We start from the raw sequence: 12,377 nt of genomic DNA, 5'->3' as shown, positions 1-12,377 counted from the left end.
GACCCTTGAACAATTTGGGGTTAGGGGTGCTGACACTGCTCCCCCGTGGGCAGTGGAAAATCCACATATAACTTTGTAGTTGGCCCTCCCTGTCCCAATTCCACATCCTCAGAGTCAACAAACCACAGACTGTGTAGTACTGTAGTACACATTCATTGAAAAAAATCCATGTATAAGTGGACCTGCATAGTTCAAACCCATATTATTCAAGGGTGAACTGTAATTATTTGTTGATTATGGAAGATACATTAGTTATTGATTGATAACATTAATACACATTAGTTATTAATAAATATTAATGAAAAATAATTCCATTTGGGGAAAATATTATTTCATCTTTATCTTTTATACATTTCTGTTTTTGTGTTTGTTTCCTGCTAAGTGTAACATATTTGAATAGTAGCTGTTGGCATAATTTAATTTATATATAAATAAGTGTGTGTGTGTGCCCATTTTTGGATTAGGTTGTATTTTTTGTTATTAAGTTGTATGAGCTGTGTATGTACTCTGGAAATTAAGCCCTTGTCAGTTGCATCATTTGCAAATATTTTCCACAATTCCATAGATTGTCTTTTTGTTCTGCTTATGATTTTTTTTTTTTTTGCTTTGCAAAAGCTTGTAAGTTTAATTAGGTCCCATTTATTTATTTTTGCTTTTATTTCTATTACTTGGGTAGACTACCTTAGGAGAACATTGCTAAGATTTATGTCAGAAAATGTTTTGCCTATGTTTTCTTCTAGGAGGTTTATAGTGTCTTGTCTTATGTTTACATCTTTAAGCCATTTTGAGTTTATTTTTGTGTATGATGTGAAGGAGTGTTCTAACTTCATTAATTTACGTGCTACTGTCCCGTTTTCCCAGTACCATTTGCTTAAGAGACTGCCTTTTCTCCATTGTATATTCTTGCCTCCTTTGTTGTAGGTTAATTGGCCATAGGTCTATTGGTTTATTTCTGGGCTTTCTATTCTGTTCCATTGATCCATATGTCTGTTTTTGGTTACATATAGCAGAATGGAACAGTTAGGAAGGGCCTGAGAACTGAACTAGCTCTGTTCACTAATCTGGGACAGGAGATGAGAAATTTATCCTTTTTTTTGCATCTATTTCAGAGTTATTTAGGTCGAAGATGGTATGAGAAATGTATAACTTATATTCTTTACTTGTGCTTTTGTGGCTTAAAAATTCTTCACTCAAGTATACCTAATATGGGCAAATAGCTGGACAGTGTTGACATGGCTGGGCCAGTCTCTTATTTTAGGGTTAGGGCCCATTACTGGTAAGGCTCAAACTTGTTAGAAAAGGCACTATATTCCCGTAAATGATTCAGGGTCCTGAATGTCCTTGACATTCTCAGGTAGAGTGTAACATTCTCTCCTTATGTCCACAGTATCTATGTACCTCTGTCAAAGCGTACTGGTATCCCTCTCTGTATCCCTGCAAAACTTGAATTTCTTAAAGGTGAGAACAGTGTCCCTAGTGTCCCTTAATACATTGCCTGGAAGTAGGATCATTCAATAGGTATTTGAAGAGTGGGTGATTAATACCTTAATATTTTTATACTTAACCAACTTTATAGCAATTGACTTTCTTTTAGGAGTATAAGAAATATAAGTGTCAGAATTGACTCCTTTAATAACAAAATTTTCTACTTCTTTACTACAAATTACTTTTAAAAATAAATTTTTAATGCTAACAGTGCTTTATTGAGATATAATTTGTATGCTATAAAATGCATAGATCTTAAATGTAAAGTTTGATGAATGTTGATAAACGTAACCATCACCCATTCAAGATAAAGAACATTTCCATCATCTGAGAAAGTTCCTTTATTCTCCTTTCCAGTCAGTCCTCCCTCCTCCCCAGAGGTAACTACTATTCTGATTTCTCTCACCATATAGATTAGTCTCATTTGTTCTTGAAATTCATATAAATGGAAGCATACAGTATGTATTCTTTTGTTTCTGGCTCCTTTCTCTCAACATAATATTTTTGAGACTTATCCATGTTGTTGCTTCTATCAGTAGTATCATTCCTGTTTATTACCAAGTTAATATTCCATCATATGACTATGTCTTCTGTTGATGGATATTTGGATCATGTGTAGTTCTTGGCTGTTATGAACATTCTTGTGTAAGTCATTTTGTGACCATAAATATTCAGTTCTCTTGGACATGTACTCAGGAGTGGAATTTCTGAGTCATTGGGCAAGTATGTATTTAACTAAAGTTTTCTAAGATGGTTTTACTATTTTATACTCCCGCCATCAGTGTTTGAGAGTTTGTTGTTCTACATCTTTGTCAATACTTAGGTATTGTTATTTTTAACATTTAACCATTCTGATGATTATATAGTATTGTTTCAATTTGTATTTTCCTGAAAAGTTGCTGAGCACTTTTGATATGATTTTGGCACTATGCACATCTTTTGCCTATTCAAGTGTTTTGCCTATTAAAAAAATTTTTTTTTGGTCTTTTTATCATTGATTTTTAGGAGTTCTTTATCCTTTGTCAGAAATACGTACTATAGATATTTTCTCCAAGTTTGTGGTTTTTCTTTTCACTTTCCTGATGTCTTTTGATGAAGTCCAGTTTGTTTTTTTCTTTTATGGGTAATGTCTTTTGTGCCTTGTCTAAGAAACTTGCCTACTCCAAGGCCATGAAGGTGTTCCCCTATGTTTTCTTCTAGACATTTTATAGTTTTAGCTAGGTCTATGATCTAGAATTAATTTTGGGGCATATTGTGAGGTAGAGGTAAAGTTCTTTCTTTCTTATATGGTGTCTAGTTTGAGCATTTTTAGATTTTAATAATAGAGCATTTCCATGTATGGTATCTTATTTGATCCTTACAACATCTCATGAGGAACAAAGGATATGTATTATCTCTCTTACAAAGATGATGAGTTAACACTCAGACACATTAAGTTATTTAGGTAAGGTTGCACAGCTAATTAATGGATGAACATGATTCAAATGTATATATCCTAATATTATTTAGTCCTATTCTATCATTAGGCTACAGCCTCTCAATTTTTAAAGAGTTCTTAAAAATATTGTAACAAAGTTTCACTGAATTACCAGAACAAACTTAATTAAAATTGTCTGAAAAATACCCAGTTGAATGTTTCATACTACAAATAATTATTTAAACAAATTATGGTATTTTTTTTTAAGAAAACTAATTCAGGTTCTCGGAAATGTGTGCATATTTATAGCTTTATGTACTATTTTATTCTCAATTAGGTAAGTCATGAAATTGCAGTTAATTTCATTTAAATGGGCCATTTTACATTTATACAATGTAAATATATATTATTACACACATACATTTAAGTTAAAGGTGGAGCTTTTAAGAAGGTACATTTTAAAAGACAAACTTTCAGTGTTGTTAAAAAGTTACGTTAAGCTATTTAACTAGAAGTAGCATGCTATTAGTGACATTACTGCCATTTTAGTTCTTTACTATCATTATCGGTTATCCAACTTAGGAAATTAGATAGTGCACATTTATATTGATGGCTGATTTTGTATAGGCTGCTTCTCTGTGTGTCCTTCAAAACTTGAGGATGGGCCCTTACCACTCGTCCAGTCATTGCTCACTAAATTCGTCATCTTGGAGTAAGAACTAAAAGCCTTTTAAGCCATAGTTATGAGGTACAAATTAAAATGTGAAAGGTAAATACTCTGGAAGATGTAATACATTTATTTATATTTATGTTAGCTTAAAAATTATTAAAATCAACTTTTTTTGAGAGGGAGTTTGTCTTTTGAGCTCAGGTTCTTCTAAGAGGGGAGAAAAACCCAGGTATTTGGGCTTGGAGAAAGAAGGAGCCTGGGCAAGTAGGAGAAAAAAGGAATGACTCAGATTTTCTTTTCAAGACAACTAATGAATTGAACACAGACAAGCTACCTGGAAAGAGTAAGTTCAAGAAAAAGAAAACATTTCAATGTAAAAAAAAAATAACAAATTTAGATCTTAGTTAGCTTGTGAAGGCTCTAAAAGCCAAAAAACTAAAATTTGGAGGTGTTACGTTTCTTAAAAGTGTGCTTGGGTGTGGGATGCGTGAGGCAGACAGTTCCCAGGCTATACGATGTAGTGGCTAAGCACTGCGGGAAGAAATCAAGTGTCACAGTGCAGTGGACTTAATTTTTTTCTACAGGTGTCAGACAGTAGTAGTCAAAATTCTCTAACCATTGAACTCCCCTGATAGGTGGTGGTGGCTTGATTAGTTACTGCAGTGTAGATGTGCTCATCTACAGAGATGGCTTACTTAACACAAGGCTACTGAGTTCATTTATAGCTTACGTGAGCAAATGTGATTTCCTGTAACAAACATTTTTATACTCTTGATCAACAAGTGGATTTCCTTAAGCAAACATATTGTAGACTTTGGGTCATCATAAGCCTGTTCTTTTATTGTTAAAAGCTTTATTACTGAGTTTAAACAAAACCTTTATACTCAGTTGAATATTTTGGATTGCCTTTTGTTCCTTTCAGCAACTATAGTCATACTAATAATCATAATAGCAAGAAGCAAATCATGAATTTATATAAATAAATGTGCTGGTCCAGCCAGCCTTCCTGCTCTTTGTTTATTGTACTCAGATAGCCAACAGAGGACAGTAACACAAAGGGGACAGTAACAGGTTAGCACTTCAGTGCTGTTTCAGCAGAATCATTCTCTGCTCAAGGTTCTCATCAAATAAAATTGATTACGTTGCATACGAAAGCCATAGAAATTAAAGTCTATATTTTGTTATTTATAGCGCTAATCTCTACTTTCTAGTTTATTAACTTATGACTATGGGAAACTTTCTTACTCACCCTAAACTTTCTTTTCTCATCAGTAAAGTAGACTTAGTTCATAAACTCTCAGGGTTGTTGTGAAGACTGGAGATAATGTCTGAAAGTCAGGCACATAGTAAGTCATTAATCAATGTTAGCTAAAAATATTAGTCACTGGCGTATTTTTACTTTCATTATTTCCTGCAGTGCATATTCAAGTTCAAATGAAGCTAAAGCTCAGTGTGAATATTCTCTAGAAGGTCCTCCTGCTGCCCTGTGGAGTCTCGCAGCTTCTGCCCATCCGCAGCACCTTGTCACCTCGTCCGTGCACGTCTGTTGCAGTGCGCATCACTCTGCTGTAATGACTTACTACATGTCGGTCCCCTCGCTGGCCTGGGGGTGTTTGGAGGGCTGAGATTACTGTATTTGTATCTCTGTGTCTTCACTTGGTTTGTGTAGGTGTCGAGTAAATGTTTGCTGACTGAGTGGCTAGTGGGCTCTTGTAGGCTCAGAGAAGGGATTGGTGGTAGCCTTCAGAGTTTCTCTTTATCCTGTAAGTTCTGGTTTTCTACTTTTTTTTCTAGGTATAATTTTATTTTCATTTCTTCTGCTTAGTGTTTGGAGATCATTTTTGGTAAGAGGATTCTATATCTTCTCTGTAAAATTCCCAGTTCTTGTCTTTCTGAATATTGCTTTTATCATGATTATTGTAATTTTCTTTTGAAACTTCTTCTAAGTGAATATTCTTCTTCTAAGAATACTGCAATCTGTCCTTTATGACTTTTGGTTAATCTTTTTAATCTTGTTGCCTCTCTGTGCTGTGTTCTGGAAAAATTCCTTAGTAGTACTCTTTAATTGTCAGTTCTCTCTTCAACTGTTAGATTCTGGAGTTTGCCTTGGCTGTTGAGGGTTTTCTCTTTTAATCCCGGTGACTATAATTTTCATTTCTAGGACTTTAAATTGGTTCTTTTCATATCCATCTGTTCTTGTTTCATTTCTGCCTGTTTTTGTTTTGTTTTATAATTTCATATTCCTTGTTGTGGCTGTAATGCCTGTGTTAATCTGTTTTAATCATATTTATTTTAAAGTCTTTGTTATTAGATTTTAAATCTGTGACAATATAGAATATTGATTTATAGAAGATTCTATAGAATCCTATAGAACGCTGATTTCTTTTGGAGTGAATTTGTTTGAATTGCTGCATTTATTGGCCATTTTAAGATTTTTAAAAATCTATTTTGTAATTTTAGTTTTGGGGTTTATTTTGAGTGAGAGGTTCTTCCCCAGCTACCCATGTTCATTCTTCCCTTTATATTGATTTTTCAGTTTTCACCTCCAGTCCAGCCTTATAAAGGTAGCTCAGGAGTCCTGCCCTGTGATAATACTAGGGTGTCATCGATCCAGGCGCTGAGCCAGCAAGTGGCTTAGTTTAGTTCCAGGCCTTAAGGATGTATTGTGCCCTCTTGCTTCTAGACCCAGAGCTACAACTAAGTTATAGCCAGTAAGCAATTAATGGCTTTTTTAATTTTTCTTTTCTTCCCAGCCTTCTCTTGCAAACATGGATACCCCTAACATCAAAGAGTGAGACCAGCTCTTGTTCCCTAACACCTGAGGGACTGAACTCCTGGCCGCCAGATTAAGAGCCCGGCAGCCCTGTGACTGCAGTCCTGCTCACTGCTTTTTCATTTTCCCTATGTTTCTGGTTGTGGAGGTTTTTATTTTTTTTCTGAGAACTGACGGTATCTGTTATTGCTGTGTATTTGGAACAGAGCAGAGGGCTGCTTTGAAGCATGAACTTACTGTGCCAACTTGACTGAAGGTTTTTATGAAAATAATTTGAACAGATATGCTGTTTGGGATTCTTCTGCTGTTCCTCTCCACTCTACCCCATCCCCACCTGAAGGCATTGTGGAGGGTCGATTGGAAAGGAGACATCTGATAAGTAAATAATTTAGAACACCACAGGCCTGAACTAAGGGGAATGGAGAGGAGAGAATGGAATTAGATATTTAGTAGGTACAATCAATAGACATGAATGACTGAGTTTGGGGAGGTGAATGTTCATATTTCTGGCTTAGAATGGAAGAAAAACTCACTAAGAAAGGAACGTAAGAAGAAAAGTAGATTTTGGTAGGTCAATGAGTCAAGAATGGAGAGAGGAGTATTGAGATGTTTTATAACAACCGTTTGAAGCCTAGTACATGTTTTATTTGTTTTTTTAAGTCTGGTATGTGTCTTTCTTGCTGGGGCACCCAGTGTCTTTGAATTTACCATATTTCCAAATCTCTTTACATGATGTTCAGTTGTAAATTTATATAGATCCCTCTCCTTCATTGAGGAAATTTTTCCTCAGCATATTAACAAACATTTCTTAAGCATCTCTAAAGCAAACAAGTACAGTTCTGGCCTTCATGGGTGTTACACTCTAATGGAGGAAAAAGACATTTATCACATAGGCAGATACTGTGGGAATCCTATGAAAGGCAAGGTAAGTGCTCTGAGAGTGTGTGAAAGCGAGGTCCTAATGTATGTGCAGGGCGAGACGGGAAGCAGGCTGTTATCTCAGCAGAAGGCTTTCCTGAAACAGTGAAATCCGGGCTGTTCCCTCTGCCAGGCGCTCTCTGCCTGTATGTCTGCACAGCTGGCTTCTTCATGCTGCCTAAGACTCAGCTGCTATGTTACTTCTGCGGTAAGACTTTCCTTGACTGCACCCTAAACTGATGTTTAGCATGTCCCTCCTCTTTATTTCCTTTAGAGCATTAATTTTTACCTAAAATTATCTTCTTTAATGACCTTGTCTCTTTTTTCCTCACCTGTGCCCCTGCTACTTAGAACATTTCCTGAAATGTAAGTGTTTAAGAAATGATGAAATGACTTTGTAAGTTAGTATCTTTGGGAATTGGTTGCATAGTTGATCTAGTGATTTGTATGTCCTTGTCCTTTGCCTTGAGTTTGGGCAGATTACTCAGGTTAGCTTTTTACTTGTTCATTTTTCTATCCTGTTGATCCTCCCCTCCCTCTCCTGTGTCTTTCTAGGGGTTGCCAGTGGTAGCATCAGCCCTCTGGCCATAGTGATGGGTATATGACTTTCAAGCTGCGCCAATCAGAGTCATTCTTCTGGATTTTTTAAATTTGAATAAATGAAGAGGGAGATTTCTTAGGTGGCAGAGTGTGAGGTATGAATCTGGAGCTGTCTGTGGTCATATCCACATCCAAATGGAAGAAGTCAACTTACAAGAGGAGAAAATAAAGGCATTACACAGAGGGAAGCAGGGAGGGGCAAGGGAGAGTCCTGGCAGTTTTCCAGTCTCTGCTTTGTTTGTATCTGAGGCCCAGTTGCAACCACTGGCTTTCTCATGGCCAGTTCACATTGAGTTTCTGTCACTTAAAACCAAAAGATTCCCAATTAAATAGTATATAACTTAATTTTATTTTAACCTTCACCTCAACTAGCAGGCTTTTCATCTTGATGTGTTTTATATAATATCTTTGGATATTGATCTGTTGCATAGTTTAATTTCTTATTTCAGAGCGTCTGTTTTCTCCTTCCCTCTCTCTGTGTCCCTCTCACCCTTCCCAACCCCTTTCCCCATCCCTCCTTTTTTCAAACACGAAGAAACTGCTGCCTGAGTTTATTCTGTTATCAGTACTATTCTACTTCAGTGCTATGCACTTACTCTCTTCTTTTCAGAAATGTATAGGCAGAAGTGAGTAGTTGCCATCTTATTACTATTATTATTTATCACATCCTTCAAGCAAGTTTATTGGGTTCTTGGACTTCTTTACTTTCAATTTTGATGCTTTAGAACAACCAGGTTCCTACTCTCCAGTATCTCAAGGATGGTGGGGAGGTAACCAGGGCAGTGGGCAGCCTTGAGTGGGAAGTTCATTTCTGGGTGATTCCTTCCCTATTTTCTGTAAACTGCTGTGGCCTGACCTTCCTGACACCGCAGACTGCTACCTCGGGGAGGAGCCCTGATGCTTCAGGGAGAAGTCCTTCATCCCTGTGGCTGGCTTTCTGCTTGATGTGCCTGCTAGTCCCTTTGAACTGTTGCTGCTGTCCTCAAATCCCACAAACCCATGCAGACTCCAAGTAGAGTAGTCCATATCTCTCCCATAATTTCTAGTTCTAACCTTTTCTAATTAGGTATGTTGCAAGAAATTATTTCAGGCCAAGCAACTTTCTCAGGCAGTTAAGTTGTAAATTGGCAATCAGTATTTTTCACCCGTCTGACTTGATTTGCTCTATGTCAAGGAGAAAATTGAGACTTTTTGGTAATTTGCTCCTTTATTGATTCATCCACTCAGTAAGTATTTATTGAGCATTTACTATGTGCTAATCACTCTTCTAGACACTGAAGAGTCTCTGCCCTCATAGATCTTGTATTCTAGGTGAGGAAGCAAATAATAAATAAGAAAACAGATAACCATATAATATAATATTAGGTAGTGATCAATGCCAAGTTGAAAAATAAAGCAGGATGAGGGAATAGAGAGTGCTGAGGGTGGGCTCTTTTAGAGAGGGTGGGCAGAAGGAGAGCTTCTCTGAGGAGATGACATCTGAGTAAATACCTGAATGAATCAGGGGTCTAGCCATGCAAAGAGTCCCTGGCAGAAACAACAGCCAGCATATAGCTCTAAGGAGATAAATAGTGTGGTGAGATTGGAGAATAAAGGCAGCCAGGGTGGCTGGAGTAGACGGAGGGAGGGAGAAAGTGGAAGGAGATGAATTTGTGAAGCTGAGAATGGGAAAACAAGTTTTTCACTTCCCTCCTCCAGATCAAGCTATGTTACTTATCTGGGGAAGTAGTGTCTGGCTTGTTGTCCCCAAGGATTGACAGTCACAGCAGGCTTCTATCATGCAACACTGAGTGGTAACCCTAAACACTGTTGGATTTTTTGGTTAAAGACTGTAAGCTAATTAGAGGAAATTAAGGATATTGAGAATCATGCAGTTTGCAGCGGTTAGCAAAGAAGTTTGGAAGGAAGAAACAACTAAGAAGTGAGATTATATAAAATAATCTTGGGAAAGATGACACCTTGAGTAAAGGTTTCTGACACTGTGCATATCACTCCTTAATGAAATGACCAGCAGTTAAAGATCATTGTTGGCCCCTGTCATCTAAATATACCCTGAATTTGACTATTTCTCATAACTTCCAATAGTGGTAAATTATAGTTAGAAACATTAACACTAATTCATCATACTTGGAGCTCACAATGAGCATAGTAGTGGATGTTTAGGGACTGTTCAGTTTACTTCTGGAAGAAGGCTTGGGAAGACATGAGATGTTAATATGGGTTGGTCCCAAGATATGGAGAAGTAAGTGTTTCCTTTATAATTTCTCATGGAGATGGCTGAGAACAGTACTAGTAATACCATATATTTCAATTTATATCTGTGAATTAAATTGAACAGATAGACGATTTTCAGGTAGGAGACTCATGCTCAGACGACCACCTAACTGGCTCAGAGTCACCCAGATGGTTAAGGGCAGCAGCACTGTTAGAATTCTGGTCTTAGTCTGTCCTCTGGTACTGTATTAATGGCCTCACGTTATTTTGGTAGGATGTTTTGTCAAAGAAAACCCAGTTGCCCTCCCCTCTCTTGTTCTACCTAATTGTATTTCTCTAAGGAAGCAGATATAAACAATGGATGCCTGCCCATCCATCACCCATCATCCATCCATCTTTGTCTTTCTCTATCTGCTACTCTCTTCTATATGCATATATAATGGTTTATTTTCCTTATGCTTTACAAATTTGAATGATACTATGCAATTACTTTAACTCTTTAGCCATATGTCATTGTCATACATCTAGGTCAGTACATCTGGATCTGATTCATTCCTTTGTATGCCTATATTGTTTGATTTATTGCAGAATATGTATTACTTTCAAAGGAAAATCCAATAGCATACTTAAGGTGAAAAATGTAATGCCAATATATGATACGATTTCATCATATATTTCTTCTTAAAGCATAAGAAAAGGAATAGTTATGGAAAATTCTAATGACACAGGTTTTTCTATGTTTGCTAGAGGTTTTTTCGCTTTGCTTACATTTTCATTTTTCCCTAATTTTCCTTAAAATAAAACTAATGGTAGCCTTAATTAATATTTTCTTTTTTAAGCAAATTAATGTATTTTTCAGGTTATTATATCCGGGAGAAGTCTAAGCAAGTCATAACATTGCTGATGGATGAACGGTTGCTGCATAGAGAGAGGGAAGTAGCATGTCGGACTAGATGGCGTACCTCCTACTCTGTGACCTTTCCTAAAGGATTACCTGGTGCGGGTAACTCACCAACAGCATGTGCTTCTGCCCCCACATCAGAAATTCCTGCTTCAGAGAAGAAGTGTAAGCTTCTTAAGGTTGCAAGGCTACATAATAAAAGTGCGTATAATGGGCTTTGGACTAAAATGCAATAGGTATTATTTAAGAACAACTAAAAATTATAAAACATTAGGTTTATGTATTGAAGTATTAATACTGTATTAGTACTACTATTATTATATTAGATATCATACTATAGAGAACAAAGATGAAGAATACCATTCAGTAGAAAATTTTATGACTGTTTTCTGAATGCAGTTATCTGGGATTCAAATAAGGTGTTTTTGAGCTTTGAAGGTATTACACTAGTGACTACCCTATTTGACATCATGATTCAGTTTTAAGATGTTCACCATACTGGAGAGTGAAGGAGAACTGTTTTCTGAGGCTAGGGGTCTGGGTGTGTGTGCATTTGCACTATCTGATCCTCCAAATCAAGAAATTGACATTTTAAAAAATGAGCCTCAAAATTCTGAAACTCTTCTAGGACAATACCTTGTGTTATATAACCCTTTCCTTTGCCTAAAACTTTAAACCTGGACTGCTGAACTTAAAGAAAAGGCATTTATTTATAACGTTATAATAGAAATCAGCAGGAAAATACAGTTAGCGTTTCTACTGAATTTATTAAAACATAAAGGAATGTCATTTTGCTCTGACTTCTTTAGTACAAACCTTGTTGATAAATTGTGTGCAAGGAATGGACAGTTTGAGGAAACAAAAACATTAGTGAAATGTGACTTAGGTAACTATCCCGTGAAAGGAGCTGAACTTTGTGCCGCATGTGAGGGGCAGAGTAGGAGGAACAGAGAGTTAGAAGCATTTTCAGAGACTTGCCTCCTGGCTTTATTGTGTAACTCTGTTAAGTAAGATCTTGAAAGAGAGATATTCTAAATGTCAGTAAAGTTTGGAAATTTAAAAATGCTGATAGTAATGCCAACACAAACCAATCCTGCTAAAAATCATTAATGTACTACTCTGACTCAGTTGAGAGATCTCAGATGTTCACTCAATTTGTATTTGTGTGGATAGGGGTGATGGAAAGACAGTAAAAGGTGGGCATTGCAATTATAATAGTAAATACCAACCAAATGCTTCTAGAAGTAGTGGAACCTCTTTCTTTAGGCTACCCAGTACTTTGAAACAAATCTCCAAAAGAGACAGACATATTCTGAAGATTTTCTTAGAGAAGCCTTAAATTCAAACTGATGCTAAAAATAAGTAACGGAGTAAAATAACTCATTATGACTCACCTAGA

General features: G+C 36.5%; 1 protein-coding gene across 1 annotated transcript in view; it reads left to right on the top strand.

Annotated features, from left to right (window-relative positions):
- The window catches only part of ENTHD1 (ENTH domain containing 1), a 94,456-nt gene that overhangs the window by 5,670 nt on the left and 76,409 nt on the right, over nucleotides 1-12,377 (top strand). The window contains exon 2 of the mRNA XM_032492292.1: nucleotides 10,937-11,179. Within this exon, the coding sequence (XP_032348183.1) occupies nucleotides 10,937-11,179 (243 nt within the window). The remainder of the gene's footprint in view (nucleotides 1-10,936; nucleotides 11,180-12,377) is intronic.

The sequence above is a fragment of the Camelus ferus genome, chromosome 12 (assembly GCF_009834535.1).
Source record: "Camelus ferus isolate YT-003-E chromosome 12, BCGSAC_Cfer_1.0, whole genome shotgun sequence".
Taxonomy (NCBI): Eukaryota; Metazoa; Chordata; class Mammalia; order Artiodactyla; family Camelidae; genus Camelus; species Camelus ferus.
Note: the sequence above shows the minus strand (reverse complement) of the source record. Positions and strands in the feature narration are given on the sequence as shown.